This window comes from Pteropus alecto, unplaced genomic scaffold (genome assembly GCF_000325575.1).
Source record: "Pteropus alecto unplaced genomic scaffold, ASM32557v1 scaffold279, whole genome shotgun sequence".
Lineage (NCBI taxonomy): Eukaryota > Metazoa > Chordata > Mammalia > Chiroptera > Pteropodidae > Pteropus > Pteropus alecto.
Window position 1 is genome coordinate 169,672 of NW_006443262.1, and position 23,107 is coordinate 192,778.

General features: G+C 36.2%; 1 protein-coding gene and 1 pseudogene across 1 annotated transcript in view; one reads left to right on the top strand and one right to left on the bottom strand.

Annotated features, from left to right (window-relative positions):
• The window catches only part of WDR64 (WD repeat domain 64), a 111,015-nt gene that overhangs the window by 63,497 nt on the left and 24,411 nt on the right, over positions 1 to 23,107 (bottom strand). Inside the window, exons 6-8 of the mRNA XM_025041215.1 lie at positions 21,963 to 22,177; positions 13,294 to 13,428; positions 6,451 to 6,530 (exon numbers count right to left, since the gene is read on the bottom strand). Coding sequence (XP_024896983.1) covers positions 6,451 to 6,530; positions 13,294 to 13,428; positions 21,963 to 22,177 — 430 coding nt within the window. The remainder of the gene's footprint in view (positions 1 to 6,450; positions 6,531 to 13,293; positions 13,429 to 21,962; positions 22,178 to 23,107) is intronic.
• Positions 14,076 to 14,194, top strand: LOC112472784 (annotated as a pseudogene).

The following is a 23,107-nucleotide window of genomic DNA, read 5'->3' on the forward strand; positions in this document are numbered from 1 at the left end:
AACACAAATCTTTGTTGAGTGTTCACGTGATTCCTTTGGCACGGTCAGATGTTTCATTTCTGAGGTTCTCAGATCCTGAAGTGTTTAGAGGCAGGCTAAAAAAAAACTCAGAGCACAGCTGACTCTTAGTTTCCATTTCTCAGGCAACTGCTGTGGATTGAATTGTTACTCCCTCCATCCCAAATTAATATGTCGAACCCTTAACTCCAGTGTGATGGAATTTGAAAATGGGAGATGATTGGGTTTAAAGGAAGTCCAGAGACTGAGGTTCTAATGATTAAATTAGTGCCCTTATAAGATGACACATCAGGGAGCTTGCTTTCTCTTTGTATGTGCCATATGAGGATATAGTGAGAAAACAGCCATCTACAAGCCAGGAAGAGAGCCCTCACTAGAAATCAACCTTGCTGGTATCTTGATGTTGGACTTCTCCTCTAGAACTGTGAGAAAAAAAATTTCTATTGTTAAAGCTACCCAGTCCAGTCTATGATATTTTGTTATGGCAGCCTGAGCTGACCAAGACAGCAATATTTTTAGGACTATTGGTAGGTATGTGGGAAATTTTCTTAAATTCAATATTTCCACGTTACCCTTCCTAACAACAAAAAGAAAAATTTCTTGAGAAATTATTGTATACTCGGCATTTGGCTAGATGTTGAGGTTAAAAATAAATTCTAGATATTGACCTTATCAAAAGTCTTCTTTTTCAGAAGTCCAAAACTTATACCCTTTTAGACTTAGTTCCAATATTTCCTCCATAATACCTTCCCTGATCACCTTCTCCAGCTGCAGGTGGGGTTAAGATTTCCTCCGTGTTCTTAGGGTGTTTTCTTTAGATTTTTTTGATAGCACAAACTTTATTCAGTTATAATTGTTTACTTATGTATCTATTTACCCATTATTAGTGAGCCTTATATTTCTTATTTATAGCAGTATTTGACAAATAGTAAGTCTTTAATACATGTTTGCTAAGTAAATTAGTTAGCAAGTAGAGTCATTCATGAAGTAGTTAAGAATATATATTTCGAGTAAGTCTGCCTTGATTGAAACCTTGTTCTAACACCTACTAGCTTTATGACTTTCAGTAAGACACTTCTCTGTGTCTAAATTTCCTCATCTATATAACGGGATAAATGGAACTTATGTCATAGCTTTATTGTGAAGATTAAATAGGATCATACATGTGTAACACTGAACAGCTCCTAGATGGTGAGCTTGTTATTACTACTGCTACTATTCTTATTCTAGGTCCTGCCTTGTACACTTCATCTTACAAAATATTTAGGGGAAAGAGAGGGGAACTGAGACACAGATACATGAAATATGGTCCATGTCTTGAGAGTTTATAATCTAGTAGTAGCAATAAGGCAAGGATGAAAGATATACAGGTAAAGTAAAAATTCATAGAAAATATTTTGACACTGAAGATAGAACATGATACTATAAATAATATATTATGATTCATAAAGGGTTAATTTCTTGTTTGTTATTTTTTATTTATTTTTATCTGTTTTATTGTTAAACTAGTATTTAAATAAGGCCACATATAAGGATAGGGTTTCTTTCCTATTGCAAGTTCTTAGCTCAGTCGAGTGAGTCTCTTGACAAAAGTGCATCTCTCTTGATGAGATAAGTGAGCTCAGAAAAACAAGAGAGAAAGAGCCTATAGTGAACCCAGTTATAGTGGTCCAAGAATAACAAGGGGCTGGGAGCAAAGAGAACTGACAGGCTCAATTCTCCCAGCTAACTAGTTGCGTAAGTTGTAGCAAATCACTTTCTTTTCTGGAGTCTTAATTTCCTTATCTGTAAAATTTTGATCTCTAAGATTCCTTCCACATCTAAAGTTTTATGACTGTGTGCTCTAGAGGGAGAGATTACCACAGTATGAGTAGATAGCAATCTGGAATTTTTAAGGGTAATGAGAAAAACTCCAGATTAGCAGTTAAATGATTCAAACCGAATAATTCCAATAATGTGGAATCTTGCCTGTATTTGCTTTTCTCTGGCAATGGCCAAGAGGTATCACAGTACAGTACTCAGGTATGTTCAGAACCTGAGCCTCAGATCCATAGGTAGTCCTAGATAACATTGGCTGGGTTGCCTCCTGAAATGGGCTTTATCACTCCTGGAGGATGAGACCAGGCTATCTCCAGAAGAAAATCTATGATTCGTGTATCACATGAAGGATTCAGTAGATTTCCACCTGAGAAACGTTCAGGATTCTTAAACTAAGGACTTTGTCCAGTGTGCATTGTGAAGGAAACTCAATCTTCTAGAGGTTACCTATTAGCTACTACCAGAGGTCCTCCAGCTCTGCTTGCTTTTTATTGATAGTGATACAATCTTTATACAGTCTGTGTGGTGATGTTTTGAAGCCAGAATGAGCAGAAAGGGGCATGATACTAAGCTTTCAATGCCTACAGTATTTCATCTGTATGATCATTATTATTATTTACCTGTTGACTCATGCTGTACTTTGTATGATAGCCATCTTAAATATGTCTTATTTGTACTATTATATTTTGAATTCCTGAAGGTTAGAAATACAATCTGATCTTAATGACCTTTGTACTACCTAGTCCATAGCAGCTGTGTAATAAATATTTTGGAATGAAACATTTACAAACATATGAAGAGACCCCAAAATATCTTAGATGGTAAATACTTGGTTTTATACACTTGACTTTACAAACTAGGAGTTTAATTTTTTAAATGGCCAATGGAGACAACTATTGGGTAAAAAATTCTTAATGATCCCCAAAATAATGCTTAGGAAATTTGCAGGTTTTTTTGGTAAATACATTGTCCCATTTTGGCTTCTCCTCCTCCCCCTTCTTTTTTCTGCAAGAGCTTCCATTTTTTTCAAGCGCATTAAATGTCTGTGCACGTTTAACACATCCAATTACGCCTGGCAAAGCTGCTTTCATGGTATATTTTGAGTCATCAGCTGGTACATGCAGTACATTTAGCAATGTGCTTGTCTGAATCACTAATCAACAAAAGTATCCTCCTGAGAAAAATGTATTTTCAGTTATTGAAAGATTGCATTTTCTACTAATAGAGGCTACACAACTGTGACAATTCAATAAATTATGCATAGTGAAAATTATTAGTTGCTTGTCAGTCATACTGCTAAATGCTTTCTTGCCTTTGTAAGAGACCTAGACAGCCTATAATTAATAAGTATTAATAAGTTTTCAAAGCTGTATGGGAATCTTATAATATAATAAACACTGAGGTTAATGAGAGTCAAATGTCTTGATCCATTTGAAGTAGTTTGAATCCCAGAGCTTTATCAAACACATTTTTTTCCCTAAAAATGAATAAAATATGTAAGATTACAAAGTCTATGAAAGCTGGTAAATTCTTATATTTTGTATTTTTTTGTGTGTGAGAACAAAGGGTTATCCAAAGAAATTGGTTAAGATTTACATGACAGAACATCTTTTTGGAACAATAATATTTTAGAAATCAAATCTCACATTGGCCATGCATTTAAGTACCACTTTTTCAAAGGGTTTTGTGTGCAAGGTTTGAGTTGAAGTAGGTAGAAGGCTAGTGTTTTTAACCTAACTGAAGACATGTAGTGCTGGGTGCAGCATCCATCACAGTTTGATTCCCATGGTGATGCTTCCTCTCTCACCACTACTAATTTTTCCTTCCTTCATTTCTTGCAGTGTTCACCACCTCCTTTTGACACATGGTCCAGGCCAGGAAACGTGCCCATTTCCATCACAAGTGATAATCCAAGATAGTCATCAACTCAGGAAGAGGCAATGAGGATTAAGAAATTGTGATACAAGCCTTCCACTCCTTCTTTTGGAAACATCTAATTTCAGTATTTGTTCCCTTATGTGTTCTAGATTCAGTATGGAGGTCCTTAAAAGATAATATTAATTAGTGCATTTTAAACACCCAGAATCCTGTTTGTTTTTACAATCATAGCTACCAAGCTTTGGGAAACTGGCTCCATCAGTTCAAGCCATGACTCCCACATACAACTCTGCATACTTCTTGTCCACATGCCTTTCTTTTTTTTGATGTCTTTAGTTGAAATTTAGAAGTTTATGGCCAATAAATGCTTTGTTTTCCTGAATACACAAATCTGTGACTATATATTGAATAAGTTCTAATTGGCAAATTGGGTTCCAAATTTTCCAGAGACTATTTCAGTTTATCTCTCAATGAACAGGAATTTCTTTAAACAATGGAATTGGAGTATTTTAAGCTCGAAGAGATCTTTGAATTTATGTAATCTAACCTCATTTTAGCAGATAAGGAAAATGGGCAACAGGAAGAGAGTAATTGTTGAAAATCATACATTTGGTTAGTGGCCAGGCTATGACTAAACCCAGCTCTCCTATTGCATTGTTTTGATTTGTTTTGCTTTCCTATAGATTACTACATAATTTTTTGAAATAATATTTGAACCATAAGCTAATTTAAAGTAAGTGGTTCAGAAGGCCCATAGTTGAGAACAGGCTAAATATAAACTTCAAATACACCATGTATTTGAAAAATATTAACTGGGAAGCTCACCCAGTTGTGAAGTGAGAGCTCAGCATCTTTACATGTATCAGCATCGGCCCTTGGAGCTGAGACAGGACACTCTTGGTAAGAAGACAAACATTGCCTGTTGTATGTGTTTGGGGGAAGGTATTTGAAGAAATCTTACATGGAAAGGGCCAACAGCACTTACTCATTTAAAATCTTGGCTTTTCTAATAAATATTTTTGCCCTAAACTCTTACCAAGTGGTACGTTTGTTGATTTTTTTCTTTTGATAACAGTTTTCTTAAAAAAAAATTTTTTTTTGCTCTTTTCCTTTTTAAAATTCCAATCTCCAGTTCAGGCCATTTTCTTGACGTTTGTTTGGGTTTGTGTTTTTGTTTGCTTACTTCTTTCAAATCTAACTGCCTCTGAAGGTGACCCCGATCTCCTTGAGCTGCCACTGGGAGCTCCTCTCCTCCTACCTGCAGGCAGCTCCGGAGTCCTCACATCCCCTTTCTCCAAATACCTGTTCTCCCACCAGAGGAATGTCGTCTTGGAAATGTTAGATCAGCCCTTGACATTTAAGTTCAAAACTGAGATTTCGTTTGCTCTCCTTTTCCATGTAAATACCTTTTTCCTAATTCTGTGTAGCTGTCGATACAGCCGCTATTCTTCCATTTCCCCACCTTCCAAACTAAGAGTTGGTTGATTCCTCTTATCCCCAATATCATTCTGTCTCTGGGTTTTATGAATAATGTATTTCCCACGTCTTTGAGATTGGCTCTTTCTTCACTTTTTCCATGCCATCTACAATAATTCAGACCCTCACCATCTCACCCATGACTCCTGTAACAGCCTCCTAAATGGAATCTCAGATTTCGTTTTATTCCAACGAAACCTTCACACAACTGAACAAAGTAATTTTGCCAATGTGTTGTAAACGAATTAATATTTATCGAGAACCTACTGTGTACCAGGCACACATTAGTCTAATCTAAACACCACCATAGGAAGTTGGTGGTTTGTTATTGTAGTAGTATTGGGAAATTTGTATTGAGCACCTATTATGTGCAAGACACTGTTAAGTACTTTATTTGAATTTAATTCTTATAATAATCTTGTGACTAGGTACTGTTTATCAGCTCCACTTACAGATGAGATTGAAAAACATAGAGAAGTTAAATAACCTGCCCAAGGCCATGCAACTCTAGCAAAAAAGCCAGGATTTGCATCTAGACGTCTGACTCTGGCCCTCAGGCTGAAAACTTTGCACTGTATTAGAACCCTAGTATTAACAGATAAGGATTTTGAGGCTCAAAGAATATTTCAGTCCTCTACTTTCCCCTACTTTTTTATATCATCTTCCGCTTAGTCTCAGCAGATGACCTGGTTTCCTATCTTTTACCCCACTTAGCCCCTAAGTGTTGGCATTTTTCAAGACTCTTTTTTGGCCCTCCTCTCTGTTAACTCTAAAGCATGCACTCTTGACTTTTTTAATCATGGACTCCTTTGCAATGTGATAAAATTTCAGAGTTTCTCTATAGAAAAATGTGCATAAACACAAGTGTCATTCAGCTTCAGGAGGTTTCAGGGTTCCTTTAAAGCCCACACGTGTCCCAGGTGAGGAACACATGCTCTCACACATTGAAATAAGTTCTAGATAAAGATCTAAAGTTAAAATATAAAATGAAACAATAAAAACATTATTGTTATATACAGAACAATTTGTTTCACATATTCTTGGGCTAGAGAAGGCCTTTCGAAGTGTACCATCAAATCCAGAAGTCACAAAGAAAAAGGCTGATAGATTTGACTTTACATAAATTTAAAAATTCTCTAAAAGGTTTTTCCAGCAGTAAAATTTTATGACTTTATAAAAATTCTATAACTATGTTAATGAAGGAGAGCATTGTTTACAAAGTAGAAAATCTCTGTGCAATGTGAACTGTTGTTTTCTTACCTCCAGTGACAATCACATTTGCTTTTATACAGTAACAGAAAGTGTTTGCTCCTCTTGGCATGGAAAACTCTCTGACAGGCCTGGGAAACACAAATTTAACGTAAACCTTATATATTTTTCTTTATGAAACTAATTATAATTTATAAATTATAGATTATAAATTAAAGATTGTGTTTAATAGGTTCACTTTTCAGTTGGTTATAAATCTATTTATACACAGAAAATATTACAAGTAATTATCAAATCCTCACTGACCCCCAGAATCTATTTACTCCAAAAATGTAGTGATATTAGCAAAGCACTTTGTGTTGTTTCTACTTAAGAAAAAAAATCCAGCCCTTCCCCTTGGGGTCGTGGTTGTGCTGGTGGTAAAGATGGACAGAGATATATCATGTTGTAATCCTGAAAGGATGTTGGGTGGCAAATGAGTCCGTTGGGTAGCACATGTGCCAGGAACACATTTGGACACTTCCTCCTCTCTCACCACCCACATCCAACCTGCTATCAAGTCTTCCTGATTTTGCCTCTAAAATATACCTGACATCTCATCACTTCTTTCCGTTCCCACTGCAGTATCTTGGTTCAACCGTCCATCCCCTCTTACCAGAACTATGCACTAAACTGCTAATTTCTTAGCTTCCCTCCCCAAACCCCATTGTCATACTACAGCCGGAGTGATCTGTGTAAAACATGAATTAGATCACACCACTTTCTCTAGTGACTTCCTGAAGCTCTAAGATGAGCCACATTTCTTTACCGGGCTTACCTAACCCCGGTGGTCGCGGTCACCTTTCTGGGCTCATCCCATACCCTCCTCTTCCCCACACTTTATGATCTAGCCACGATGTTCTCATTAGCTTCCTTCCTGGCTGTATGGAGCTTTTTCCCTCCTCAAGAGCTTCTGCACTTAATGGGCAAAGCTGTTCTTCCCCCAGATCCTAATCACATTAACAACCGTCCACCTGCAGGTGTCAGCTTAAATGTTACTTTCTCATAGAGGCCCATTCTATACATCACACTCCTACCCACACCAACTAAATAATGTCTTTTGCATTATTTTCTCTCCAATACCATGTTTTCCCTTAAGGCATATAGCATCCACCATATAATTTTAGTATATATGTTGGCCCATTTTGTCCTTTCTGTAACAAAATAAAATGGAGATACCATGTGACTTTGAACATAGAAGGCTCCCAATAAATATTTGTTTGAATACCCTTAAGGGACAAATACCCAGTTGACAATACCATTTTCCAGAATCTCGAAGAATAGAATTGTATTGATTCTGCAAATTCCCTCTGACTTTTTCTCTAGCACTCTTGATATAATAGCACTTTTGAAAAAGAAACATTTTCTTTTTTTTCCCAGATTACTTATTTATTTATTGTCGAAGTCAAAACTAGAATTTAGCTCCCACAGACATCACTCAATTGATGTGCCTGCTTCCATCATGCCACATAGAAACAGAAGGAAAACTATTTTTCCAGAAATGCCCATGCTTATAGGCCTTTGGGGAAAATGTAGAAAAAGCTTTACATTGAAACTATAGACACTATGAAACTAACAAAAAAGTCCAAATTGACTTTTTAAAGCTTGCTTTGTCCATATAAAATAATATTAGTTAGGGGCATATTCACACAGAGCAAAACATTTTATAAATATCATTCACTGGTGTGAATACTGATTACATATTTTCATAGCAACAATTAAATAGATGGAAGTTCATCATTGGTTTTGCCTTTCTTCCTGAAATTAGGCAAATCAAAAAAAAATAATTTTATTATTAGTTTCAAGTATACAGTACATTGGTTCGACATTGATATAGTTTATAAATTGATTCTTCTGATTGCTCATTCTCTCCTCTGGCTCTCCACCTTGCCATTATATTAGTGCTGACTGCATTCCCTCTGCCATGCTCCCCCTCTTGGTGACCATCTATCCACTAATTTGTACTTGAAAAAGAAACATTTTCTAAAAATTTCTTCAAAATATATATAAAAAAAAGACACTCTACTGTCAAAAGACCTTGCCTGAATCACAGCATATTTCATCTCGGTTTTTCCTTCTGTGTGACTCATATTCGCGAGCTCTAATCCAGAGGGAAGCTGGGTCATCAGAGGGAAGGTAAGGAGATAACTCTACAGGGGCATATGCTACGTGATTGGGGTTGTTTACTGAATGTAAAGTGATGCCTAGACATGAAGGCATTCCACGGGGACTGTGAGCTTGCTCAAGAACAAGGGCCACTGAGTAAGCCTTGGGCCCTGCCATCTTTTCTCCCTTTGGTCATGGGAGTAGTTTGTGGGAGCAAGGGCAGAGGACAAGGAAGAAAGAATTTTCATTTTCTCCTTGATGATGTGGAGTAAGAAATTTCAGGGTTCCTCAGGTAAAGGTATTTTTTTTAATTGGTCCTCACTCTGGATTATCAGGTGTCATTGATCCACATTGTGTCCATTCCTAAGGGGCAAGGGAAGGTGTCGTAGAAAACTCTAGATCAGGAGTTGGCAAACTCTTTCTTTAAGGAACTGGATACAAATATTAGACTTTGCCATATAGTCTCTGTTGCCACAACTACTCAACTCTGCTGATGTGGCAGGAAAATAGCCATAACTAATATGCAAATGAGAAAGTATGGCTGTGTTCCCATATGACTTCATGAGCAATAAAATCTGAATTTCATATAATTTCCATGGGTGATGATATATTATTTTTCTTTTGATTTTTTCAATCATTTTAAAATTTAAAAACTATTCTTAGTTTACATCTGTTACAAAAACAGATGGCCTGCTGGGTTTGGCCCCTGGGGTTTTCTGACTCCTGTTCGAGATACAGGAACATGAAGCCCAAACCAGTACAGGCCTATAATAGCTCCACCTGTTCTCCGTATCCAAATTCTTTTTTTAAAAATGCTTTTTTAGTATCTTCATTAAGGAAAGAAAAGAGGAACTCACATTTTTTCAGCAGTATGTGTGAGACGTTAAGTCAGGCACTTTATGTGAGTTAACTTAGGTAATTTTATAAGACTATAAGGTAGGTATATTTATTCCCCTTTAAAGATGGAAAAATTGAAGCTGAGAAGAGCTAATTGTCACAAAACAATTGAGAAATTCAATTGTCACAAAACTGGTGAGCGCTAGGACAAAAACCAGTTCTCTCTGGCTCCAGAGCAACCCTACCAAGGGGCACCGTACACTTTCCAATCTGCCTCTGAGTTGGATAACTGATAAAAAGTAATGCCGAAGAGGGAAAGCAGCTAGCGTTGATATGCTGGCTAGGTGGAGGCCAGGAGAGGGAAGGAGTGATTGGGGGGATTGTTTTATGAACTATATAGATGCCTAACCAATATACCGTATACTTGAAACTAATTTAAATAAATTTTTTAAAAAAAATAACACTATAAAAAAAAAAAAAGATAATGCCGAGCAGTTATTTGTTCATTTCCTGGAAATTGTCAAGCTATTGAAGGGTTAAAGTTTCAGCATATGTCTTGCAACAGGCCAACATACTTTACATGGCATAATTAACTACAGGTTTTTATTTTCTTGCTGGCACAAAACTCCATTTGTGAAATTGTCATGCAGAATTATAACCATAATAATAATAATTTTTGAAATGGAAATTTTTTGAGAGTTGTTTTTTTTTTCTTCCCAGCCTTATAGGGAACTGTGCTGGCTCCCTTTTAACAGCTGGCCAATTACATATGAGTATAAATGCAGTTTCATCTGGTTCAGCTCAAGACTCATTATAGGAAATTACAGACATGGGAATGTGTTGACTCTGGGGATGGAGCAGACCTGATTCCCCTATTGAGATAATGCTCCAGTGGCCCTGGTGGTTCAGGAGGACATGATTGCTCTGAATCACTTGAGAACTTGCTTTAGCTGCTGGATTTAGGAGGAGACTGGCCCAAGGAAGCAGCTGGAAAGCTCAGTCAGAATCCGACTGAATAAATCAATGATCACCATTTGCTGAGGCTGTCTGAGTGTTTTTATTTCACAGTTTCCTGACTCCCTTGGGCTGAATGTATCATCAACCAAATTCCAGGAGATATGGTAAATACTAGGAAGCTCAAAATTGGGCTCAAAGACAAACTCCTTATTATTGCAAAATATATGCTTTTCAAAGCAAAGCAGAAAGTACTGGCTAGTTGGAAAAACAGAACCTTTTAGATAATCTGAGTGTTTATAATTACTAAATACCAAATTTATGGAATACGACAGAGAGTAGAACTGGCACTATCTGATCCTTAAAGATTATGGGGTCAATTACATCTTGACGAAACTGGAAAAAAAATAAAATAACTTTTTTTCCTCCCTCCCAAAAGGGATTTGAAGGGTTGAAGGAAGAGAAGAAGTAAAAGGAAGAGTGGGTAGAATATTTTAGGCACAAACATGTACAACGTTCCATCATGGGGCATCCAGAGAGCAGCAAGAAGTTCGGAGTTATAGGAACCTAAGTACAGGCAGTGAAGAGCCGTGAAGAGAGTGAGGCGGAGAGGATTTGGGGCGCCAGACTATGGAAGTGCTATGGTAGGGGATGAAGAAATGTGAAAGGTTTTGAGATGGTCGGATATCATCTTCATACTCTGGAAGATAAATAGACAATAGTTTTGGCAGGGATAAATGTGAGGCAAATAAATAGTTAGAGATAAGAGCCTAGAGGGATAGAGGTATGGAAGATAAGACAGATTCAACAAGTGTTTATAAGGCAATATAGACAAATTTGGTGATTGATGTATTATGGGGCATTGAGGGAAAGAAAGGAGTCATATGGGTTTATAACATTTGCTGTTTTCCATGGTATATATATTCCTATCATGGCTGATTTCATACTAGCACTGTGGCATCTCTGAACATGGAGTTGGGAAAAGATGTACAGTCGCACATCATTACTTCTATGTTCTCGAGGGCTTAAAACCCTCAAGAACATAGATAATAGTAAAATGTAGTAAAATAAACAGGACGTGATGAGTTTTAAGTGTATATTGCCTATGTTTTTAATATAGTTGAATTGTGAGCTTATGTAATTTACTTTTTTAACGATGGCCGTGTTTAACGAGTGTGCCAAATTCCAGAAAGCTTAGCAATCAACTTTCATGAGCTGGTATGATCTGGCTTCAGCATACCACTGATTTTATGTTTGTATTTCTTGTCTTTCACTTAGATTTTAAGCATTTAAAGACAGGGGTTATGACTTAAACATATTTATATTGTACACAGTGCTTAACGCATAGTGGCTTAGTAAATATTTTTTGAATAACTGATAGACTCCTTGATTAATAGCTGAACTGCATGTCCTGCACAGTTTTCTGGTTGTCATATTAACTAACTATTAGAATTACCCTGGTAAGTGTACTAGAAATATTTGTGCTGCTAAAAATATGGTTGTATATTTGTGTATCTTGGAAATGAAAATCTTTTTTCTGGTTGTTAAAGTAGAATATGTATCTTCTATTGGAGCACAAAAAAAAATATTTGCATATGCTTTTGCAATGTTTCTTTATGGTTATAAATGTATCATGATTTGCCAACATAGTATAAAACCAAACTAGAAATAAAGTTGCATCTACTTCTTAATTAAATATTTCAGAAACTCATTCCTTTGATACTTCAGAGTGTAATCACTGGCAGTTAATTCTGTTACAGAAACTAAATGAAACTCCACAATTAATTATGCCATAGAAATGATATTTGTATAATCAGATCTGGTGTTAAGAAATGATTTTTAAATTACCATGAAAAGTTTTTAATTCATTTCTCAGTGCAATATGTTACACACTACAGTAAGGTAAACATTTTCATCTTTTTCTAAAAAAGAAAAAAAAAATATGTTCATTGTTGGGATTGAGTGATGACTTCCAAACTCCTTATAGGCCATACTAGAAATTGGAAGTCTCAATGCATTTTTAAAAGAAAGCTTTATTGAGGTATAATTTACATATAATAAAATTTACCTGTTTGGAAGTATTCAATTTAATTATAATAAACATACAGAGTTGTGTAACACTCACCCTAGTAAGTTTTAGAATATTTTTATCACTCCGGAAAGGTCCCTTTGCCCACTTGGGACCCCTGCTTCCACCTCTCTCTTAGATATCTATTGATCTACTTTCTGTCTCTATAAATTTGTCTTTTCTGGACATTTTATTTCAATGGAATCATCCAATATGTAGTCTTTGATGTCTAGCTTCTGGCACTTAGCATAAGGTTTTTGAGGCTTATCCACATTGTTGCATATATCTTAATGCATTTTTAAAACTGAAAATTAAAATACAATAGCTCTTTTATAGTTACTATATATTTACTATTATCACATATTAATATAACTATTAACATACAGTTGCTGCATATAATATTTATTAATAAATATTTAACCATGCTTTTCAAATTCAGCTGTCTATAAGAAAGCTACCTTGTGTATTTATTACACATGGAATGTGATGATTGTATTGCAGATACTCACAGGCTATTGGTTAGCCAATTGATCTGTAAAAATGATTTTAAAGATATAGAGATTTTAAAAATATATAGTTTTACCAATAGAACTCTATTTGGAAAATATAGTTATAGATAACAACTCTATTGATTTATTGCAATAGATTTTACTATAACAAAAAACAACAAATGAGCAAAATTGCCAGTAGGATGATTCATCATGTTATAATTTGCATCATTAACATCAATTTCCTCCTAAAAATCTAATTAATTTTGTTAATAGAATAGAATAATTAACATTTGATTTTTCTAAAAACCAGTTTGAAAGCTCAAAGTCTGTCATGGGGTTATCAGTTATAAAAAGCCTGAAAGTCACAGAATATTCATATACATAAACTATTGTACTTACAAATTATCCTCCAGTCTCTTCAAGGATTCCAAAACTAACGAATGAACACTGTCTAAAGAACAGGATCCAAAGCAATTTAGGGCTGAAATATATCTAATTTTCATAACCCAGTCATTATGTAGCTTCCTTTTCACACTGGGAATTAAAAGAAAAAAAGGAAGGGTTATGTTAGACACACAGACACATCATGTTGAGTGTGTATTTGGCATTTCATTTTGAGTTTAATCAAACTGCAGTTGAACAGAGGTAAAAATTGTAATATATAATACTGTCCTCTGCATTGTCACTTTTAACTATTTAACTAAATTTTCATCACCTAGCTTATTTAAAATGGGAAAAAAAAGGTTATCATCAAATATTGATCTATAGTTTTAGACTTTAAAAAGTAATATAGAAGAATTTCAGTTCACTATTGGAATTACGTTTTTACTAAAAAAATTCTGGTCATCCACATGAAGAACTCTGTTTCATATTGTTTTATATGTTACATGAGCGTGGAGAGGGAGATTATTTTTCCATGCCAGATTGTGTTAAATTTTGATCTCTGTCTACTTCTTTCTTTGAGTTGCACAGTGTTTTGCATGCCAGTGTTTGCTGCTCACACTCCCACTGCCACCCATTCAATATGAATGAGTTAAGTGGATGTCAAATGCAGGAAAACTTTAATAATGGCTCCAGAATTCAATTATCATTTGACTTTAGTACATTTCACCCCCATTTGGTTAGAGGATTTTTTGGTGTAGGAAAATGCCTCAACACTCAGCCTATAAATACACTTCATTGTCTATGGCCATGCTACCCTGAACAAGCCCGATCTTGTCTAATCTCAGAAGCTAAGCAGGGTTGGGCCTGGTTGGTACCTGGATGGGAGACCACCTAGGAAGACCAGGTGCTGTAGGCATAAAAAAATAAAATAAATAAATAAGGGATTGTAAACTGACAAGGTCCTTGCAATCTGTGAGGTCAACCAGGGGTTGCCTCGCCTAAAAAAAAAATACACTTCAATCTTGAATAATTAAATCATGTACATGATGCTCATCTATATGATTCAATCATCCACATGCAAGTAATCATCCATAAGAACCAACGTAAACTAGTATTCATTTAACTATATCCAGATTCCTCAGATTCCTCAGATCCCCTATCATATTTCTATCATATCTGTCTAATAGAAACAGGGATGGAAAATAGGCTATGGAAATTTCTGAAAGGTTTTCTGACATTTTCTCACATTTCAATAAGGAGAAGAGTCATATCTCAGCATCTATTCTAAAAGCTTATCATAATTAGAATGAAATGGTTGATAGTATACAGAGCAGCACATTTGATATTAGGAAAGCTCCCCATCAGAATCTAATACTTTGGTGGAACTAAATACTACTACTCATATATGAAAGCAGTAAAACGGAACCAGATACTTAATTATTGTGTTGTTCTTTGAGTTCTGGCAATGGACTAACCTTAATTCCTTGTAGTAACCATTATAATAAGCTTTTAATTGTATATTCTAACTCTGAGATAAAATATTTGTTAAATTAATAAAGTACAATCCTGAATTTTTAGGTTTTTTATAACTCTGTGTTATAATATGTTTTACATTAATAACAAAGTATAACCCTATATATTTAGAAGTATTTTTTCTTATCTCAAAAATTTCATTGAACAAAATTTAGAATGTAGTAAAACATAAAGAAAAAAATAAAAATTACCTCTCTGAAGTCCCATAGAAAATCATCATTAATATTTTTAGATATTCACACTCAATATTTTTCTAAATAGAAATACAGACAAACACACACAATCTATAAAACTGAATTCGTTTGGAAGGGTAAAATGGTGCAGACCATAGAGGCTTTGTTCATCCCCTCTTGTCACATCAAAGGTGTGACAGAACCATAGAGCAAAGAGCAAGCAGAGTCACCTGGGAGTCTAGATGAACAAAAGCCCTACAACTAGGGACAGAAATAAAACATTAACCTGTAACGATAGAATGTAGGAGGGGGCGAAGACACAAGCTGCCTGGTCTTGAGCAGCTGAGTGGGGCAGAGGCTGTGGCAGGTGCAGACACCTCTTAAAGGGGCCGTGTCTGAGACTGGACTTACAAGGTGATAGACTTGCTTGCTCTGAGCACCAGCGCCCGTTAGGCTGCATAGGGGGCACCAGGGACCTACAGGGAGACACAGAGTTGTCTGAGTGAGGGCCGAGGCGAGACTCCCTCTGTACAGAAGTGCCGGCAGTATCCATTGTCCTTCTGTGGAGCCCTCCCCACTCTCAGCATGTGGATGCAGCACCACCATAGCTGAGACATCATCAGACTGGGTAACAGAGGTCACTCTATCTAGAGGATTCCCTGAAACTCCACCTCCCCCAACTCCCAGCCCTACCCAAGCCACATCTAGATGTGTCCTCGGTAAGTCCTGTGTCCCTTGCTGGGCAGCTCGAAGACCCACAGTGGTGGCAGCTGACCTCGGTTTCTGGCGTGGCCTTTTAAGGCAACTATAAGCACAACATCTGTGGATTGCTTGTTGAATCTTAACAGGTGGCCCCGGAGGGACACAGGCTGGGGCTAAACTTGGCCTGCAGCTCAGCCCTCTCAGGACTGTGCCACTGGACACCTATTACACAAAGCCACACTAATAAGACCAGGAGACTTAGGAGCTTTGCTTAGTACATAGAAACAGACACAGCCAAAATGGGAAGACAATGAAGCAGAAATCATATGAAAGAAGAGAACAAAGATCAAGGAAAAATGGAGTCAAACAATCTAACAGATGCAGAGTTCAAAACACTGGTTATAGAGATGCTCAATGAACTTAGGGGAAGGTAGATGACCTCAGTGAAAACTTAAACAAAGAAATAAAAAAACAAAAATGGAAATGGAAATGATAAAAGGGAATCAGTCAAAAATGAAGAATAATTGTCTGAGATGAAGAGTATACTAGAAGGAATTAACAGAGTGGTTGAAAAAGAGGATCGGACCACTGATAAAGAGGATGAGGAAGCCAAGGACACTTGATCAGAACAACAAGATAAAAGAAGCCAAGAATATCATAATAGTTTAAGAAGCCTATGGGATGAGATTAAATGTAAAAACGGCCCTGTCATATTGGGTACCTGAAGGAGAAGATGGAGAACAGAAAGTTGAAAAATTATTTAAAGAAAAAATGATAGAAAATTTCCCTAACCTGTTGAAGGAAATAGACAAACAACTCTAGGAAGTGCAGAGAGTTCCCAAAAAGATGACCCCCAAAAGGTCCACATCATAATTAAAATGCCAAAGCTTAAATACAAAGAGAGAATCTTAGAAGCAGCAGGAGAAAAGCAACTAGTTACCTACAAGGGAGCACCCATAAGACTGGCAGCTGATTTCTCTAAAGAAAGTTTACAGGACAGAAGGGATTAGCAGGAAATATGCACAATGATGAAAACCCAAGATCTAAAACCAAGACTACTTTATCCTGCAAAGCTATCTTTTAGAACCAAAGAACAGATAAAGAGCTTCCCAGACAAAAGCTAAAGGAATTCATCGACACCAAGCCAGTATTATAGGAAATGTTGGAGGGACTTTTTTATGAAGAAAAAACATGTATCAAAAACAGGAATAAAGAATGATAATAACTACATTCCTATCAACAAGTACTGCAAATTGAAAAGAATTAAGTACTCCAACAAAAAGATAGAGTGGTTGAATGAGTAAGAAAACAAGAGCCTTATATATGCTGCCTATAGGAGATTCATTTCAGAGTTAAAGACATACCCAGAACAAAAAGAAGGGGCTGGAAAAAGATATTGCCTTGCTGGACCTAAAGGGTATTGTGCTGAATGAAGTAAGTCAGACAGAGCGACGAATGCCACATGATTTCGTGTACATGTGGAATCTAAAGAACAAAATAAGCAACAATGACAAGAATGGAGACAAACTCATAGATACAGAGAATATTTTGAGAGCTACTAGATGGGAGGAGGGGTGGGAGATGGTGAAAAAGGGCAGAGGGATTCCGAAGTACCAATGGATAGTTACAAAATAGTCATGGAGATGTAAAGTGGGTACTGGATTTAGTGGGGCGATCACTTTGAGAATTGTATAGATCTTTAATCACCATGCTGTACAACTGAAACTAATATACTATCGTATGCCAACTGTAAGTGAAAAAAACTCATTGAATTGTACAATGTAAATATGAGCAACTAATTGTCTATTACATCTCAATAAACCTGGGAAAAATAAATAAAAATGAAAATATAAAAAACTGAATTCGTATGTACATAAAAATTAAAAGTTGTTTTACTTAATATTATATTATGGACATTATTCATATTATATATTTTTCAAAACATAATTTAATGAGGAGAACATGGCATTCCCTAATACTATGATTCATTGAATGCATCTGATACCTTAAATATTTTTACACATCTGATGAAACATATATTTTACATGTAAATATATTCCATGTGTGTGCCCATGTTATAAAATATGTAAATATATATTTATATAACATTATATTTTACTATATATTATACATTTATGTAATATCAGAATTATTTATTTAAATTATTAATCATTCAAATTAACCATTTCCCTATTGTTGGACACTAGATGTTTTACCATTAGAAATAACATTGTGATAACAATACTTATATTTTTAAACACATTGGGATCCAAGGTCCCAATGTATAAATGTTTATTGAAATCCTTGACGCATCTGCCCAAATTGTTTTCCAGAAAGCAATTCAATCCATAACTTCCACCACCAGCAGTATGTTAGAATACCCATCTCAGAGCCTCTTCTTCACTTTTAATCTTCTGCAATTTTATGTGAGAAATTATACTGATTTTAAGTGAGGTGTTTTTTTGTTGTTGTTGTTAATAGAGAGGATATACTTAATACAATTTTATTTCTGCTAATAAAAGAAATATAAGCCTTAGTTTAAAAACTTCAGAGACACTACGATTCTAAATAAGACAATAAATATCACTCATAATCTCATCAGTTGGAGAGAATTGTTGTTAGCATTTTTGCTTGATGATCATTTGGAAATGTTTATTGACCATTTGTACTGTGTGTGTATGTGTGCAGATTATCTGTTCATGACCTTTGCCCATTTTTCTCTTGGGGAATTATTGTTTTTAAACTGAATATTAATTCCTATTAAAGAGTATTAACCCGCTGTTTATCATATTTGTTATAAATATTTATTTCAATTTTTTACTTAAAAAAATTTTTGATGCCCAGAAAGTTTTACTTTGTGTAGAGTCAAGTCTATCAAATTTTTTATTTGAATTCTGTATCTATTGCTTTTGTTTAGAATCTTTTTCTATATTCAAGTGCTAGTAAATAGTCACATATACATTTTATGGCTTTTTCATAATTTAATTTTTTAATTTAACTCTTACTTCATTCACAAAACTATAGATTCTATAGATTTTAATTGTCAATAGCACTTAAAATAGTAATCTCAGTTGCTAATTTTCCTGTCTGTCTTCTCTATTGGAAGTAACTTGAGGTAAGAGGCATTCCTTGTTCAGTTTGTATTTCAAACTGTATTATGGTGTCGGACACATTGGGTTTTTTAAATTATGTTTTAAATATTTTTATTTATTTTAGTTATAGTCAACATACAATATCACATTAGTTTCAGGTGTATGACACAGTGATTAGACATTTATATAACTTATGAAGTGATCACCCCAATAAATCCAGTACCCATCTGACACTATGCAGTTATTACAATACTGACTATATTCCCCAAGCTAAACTCTCATCCCCATGACTATGTTGTAACTACCAATTAGTGCTTCTTAATCCTTTCCCCGCTTCACCTATCCCCATACTCCCCAATCTGACGACCATCAAAATGCCCTTTGTATCTGTGACCTTGTTTCTATTGTTCGTTTATCCTGTTCTCTAGATTCCACATATACACTGGTCTTCCTTAGTCTGACTTACTCCACTCAGCATGATATGCTCTAGGTCCATCCATGTTGTTGCAGATGACAAGATTTCATTCTTTTTTGTGGCTGAGTAATATTTCATTTTGTATAAATACCACCTCTTCTTTATCCATTCATCTACACCCAGGTGGCCTCCATATCTTGGCTATTGTAAATAATGCTGCAATAAACATATGAATATACATGTCCCTTCAAAGTAGTGTTTTAGGTTTGTTCAGATAAATACCCAGAAGCGAGATTACTGGGTTCTGCTTTGTCTCTTACTATAGTCTTTGTTTTAAAGTCTATTTTGTCTGGTGTAAGTATTGTTACCCCAGCTTTTTTGGTTTGTTTGTTTTCATTTTCATGAAACACTTTTTTTCATCCCTTTACTTTCATTCTGTGTGTGTCTTTCGATTTGACTTGTCTCTTGTAAGCAGCATATTTAAGGGTTTTGTTTTCTTATCCTTTCAGCCACCCTATCTTTTGATTGAAGCATTTAATCCTTTTTCATTTGAAGTAATTGTTGATAGACATGTAGTTATTGCCATTTTATTTTTCATATTTTTTATCTTTTTTCTTCTTCTTCTTAAAGAAGTGCCCCTAATATTTCTTGTAATAGCTATTTGGTGTTGATAAACTCTTTTAGCTCTTTCTTTTCTGGGAAGCTTTTTATCCATCCTTCAATTCTAAATGGTAGCTTTGCTAGGTAGAGTAATCTTGGTTGTAGGTCCTTGCTTTTCATCACTTTGGATATTTCCTGTCAATCTCTTCTGGCCTGCAAAATTTCTGTTGAGAAATCAACTGACAGTCTTATGGGAGCTCCTTTGTAGGTAACTAATTGTTTTCTCTTGCATTGTAATTATAATATGTCTTGATGTGAATCTCTTTGGGTTCAAATTTTTTGGGACTCTGCACTTCCTGGAGTTGTATCTCTGTTTTGTTCACCAGGTTAGGGAAATTTTCCCTAAACCTGGTGAACAAAATTGAATTGAAATAGGTTTTCAATTCCTTGCTCTCTCTCTTCTCCTTCTGCTATCCCTGTGATGTGAATGTTGACATGTTTGATGTTGTCCCAGAGGTCCCTTAAACTATCCTCATTTTTTTAATTCTTATTTCTTGTCGCTGTTCTAATGGGGTGTTTTCTGCTATCTAATCTTCTAAATTGCTGCTTCAGTCCCCTGCTTCAGTCCCCTGCTTCATCTAATCTACTGTTAATTCCTCCTAAGGTATTCTTCATTTCAGTTATTGTATTCTTTATTTCTGAGTGTTTTTTTTTTTATATTTTCTATCTCCACTTTTATGTTTTCTATCTCTCTGTTAAAGTTCTCACTGAGTTCCTCTACTCTTCCCCTAAGATTATTGAGCATCCTTATAAACAGTGTTTTGAACTCTGCATCTGGTAGATTGCTTGTCTCCATTTAGTTGAGTTCTTTTTCGGGATCTTAATTCTGTTCTTTATTTGGGCCATGTGTGTTTGTCTTTCCATTTTGGCTGCCTCCCAGTGTTTGTTTCTATGTATTAGGCAGAGCTGTTTTATCTCATTGTCTTAGCAGAGTGGCCTTATGTAGTAGGTATCTTGTGGGGCCCACTGGCATGGTGTCCCTGGTCACCTGCTCCAGGTGCCCCAGGTGTGTTCCTTGTATGAGTTGTATGTGCCCTCCTGCTGTAATTGGGCCTTGGCTGGTGTTTGCTCTTTAATGAAAGGAATTGACCCTCACACTGATTGGTTATGTTGACTAGCAGTGACCAGTGGAGAAGCTGTTTTATAGGGTCTGACCCTACAGAATAGCATTCGCTTTAACAGAGCTTTAGTGCTTGCCTTGTTTGCCCTTTTGGTATGTTGTCCTCAGGTGACCCCGGGTGGTGCTCTGGCTGAGCACTGGGCACGCAGGTTAGGGCCTCCTGGAAAGGGCCCTGCCACAGGCTAAGTTCAGCTGCAGCCTGTGCCCTGCCTGGGTCCACCTGGCATGAGCCACCAAGCAGTCTGCAAATGGCTGCCACTATGCTGGGCTTGGAAGTGCCTCAAGAGACTGATCCAGGAACCAAGACCAGCTGCCGCTAGTGCCGGGGTTGGGACTGCTCAGTAAGAGGTATGGAGCACACTGAGGCCATATGCTGCTTGTTTAGGATCTGTGAGCCTTTGAGAGATGTTAAGAAAATTTGCAGCATAAGTCAAGACAGGCCGTTTGTATGGAAAAGCCAATGGAAATGGCTTGGGTGGGCCCACACGTTGGGAGGGGTGAGGTCTCGGGGAGTCACTAGGGTGGGTTGACCAGTGTTAGCTACATTGATGGGGACTTAGATATGATGGTTGCCAAGGTCTACAAGGCACATGAGGAAGGGCTCAACAAAGGAACAATACCTTCTACCAGGACTTCTGTCTGGGAGAGAACTACCACTCCAGCCCTCAACCTGAAGCCAGACAATCAGTTCCTCCCCACGTGTCCCTGGTGCTCCTCAGGGGAGACTCTGCAGCTATTTCAGCCACCATTTGCAGGAGTGGGACCAGGTCGTTTTGTGTCTTTGCCTTCCTACCAGTCTCGAAGTAGCCTCTTCTGTGTGTTCTTCATTGCATGTTATGTAGTTCAGTTGTAATTTTTATGTGGTTGTAAGAGGAGGCAGGTAGAACATTTACCTGCTCCACCATCTGTCTGGCACATTATTTTTATTATATAAATCCTTGAACAATGTCTATATTAAATCCATTGAACTACCCATGTAATACTCTTACCTTTTAAAGTTCTTCGAGTCTAAGATCTGATTTTGTGATTTTTTTTTGGATTTTGCCTGCTTTAATCCAAAGTCATCACTGTTTACTGTGAATTTGTTCACAAAACCACCATCATCCCCCAAGAGGATGTCATCTCGGCAGAGATGGTCAGGCAGAGACACTACACACACACAAAGGAGGCAATGATCCATAGGCTTTATGACAAAATAGTTTTCCTAGAAATAGAAGAATACTTTTAATAAGTTATCACATTGCTCTAAATATCTAAGTATTAAATTTAAATATTATCCCTATTATTTAATAAAAGTTTTACTTCTGATGTTTCTCACTCTAGACACTCCCAAAGGTTAAAGGGCTTGAAAACAAAGTTAACCAAGTAAAAGTTAATGAATATTCACTGTGAGCCCAACATTGTGTTTTGAGGTGTTTTGGGGAGGAAATGGTGAGGTACCTACTTCTCTCTCAGTAGTAATGAGATTTTCCCAATGTAATACTGTGAATGTCCCTGTCTTGGATTTGTAAGGCAATATTAACAAAAAGCATAAAAGGTCTGACCCTGACTACTTAATGACTGGGTTATAAGAATTAGATATATTTCAGTCCTAAATTGCTTCGGATTCTGCTTTTTGGACAATGTTTAGACCATTGACATAAAATTGGATGATAAATAGGTAAATCAAATATTACAGTCCCAATTATTTTACAAGGAGTTAGTTATCTGGAGAAAAATATCCTAATACCCAAGTTTATACAGAAATGTTCAACAAGCATTTGTCTAGCTGACTCTGTTATTAAATTGAGTTCACTAAGCTATACAGCGATTGCTCTCCTGGAACTCAGTCTCTATTTAAGATAGAAGAAAAAATATTTCTAAAAAATTTAATTTGTTTCATTCCCTGCAGAATGAGTAAAACTCGAACATATTTAGAGGTTCATTCAGTCATTCAACAAATATTTATTGAGTACCTACAATATGCCAAGAACTACTCTAGGCACTGGCCATACCATGATCAACAAGACAGGTTTCCGACTTTGTGGGCTTCCATTCTAGTGGGGAAAGATGGAGGAATAAAATAGATAATTTTAGATAATGGAAAGTGCGTGTGAGGAAATAGAGCAGAGTGCTGTGATGAAGAGTGACTAAA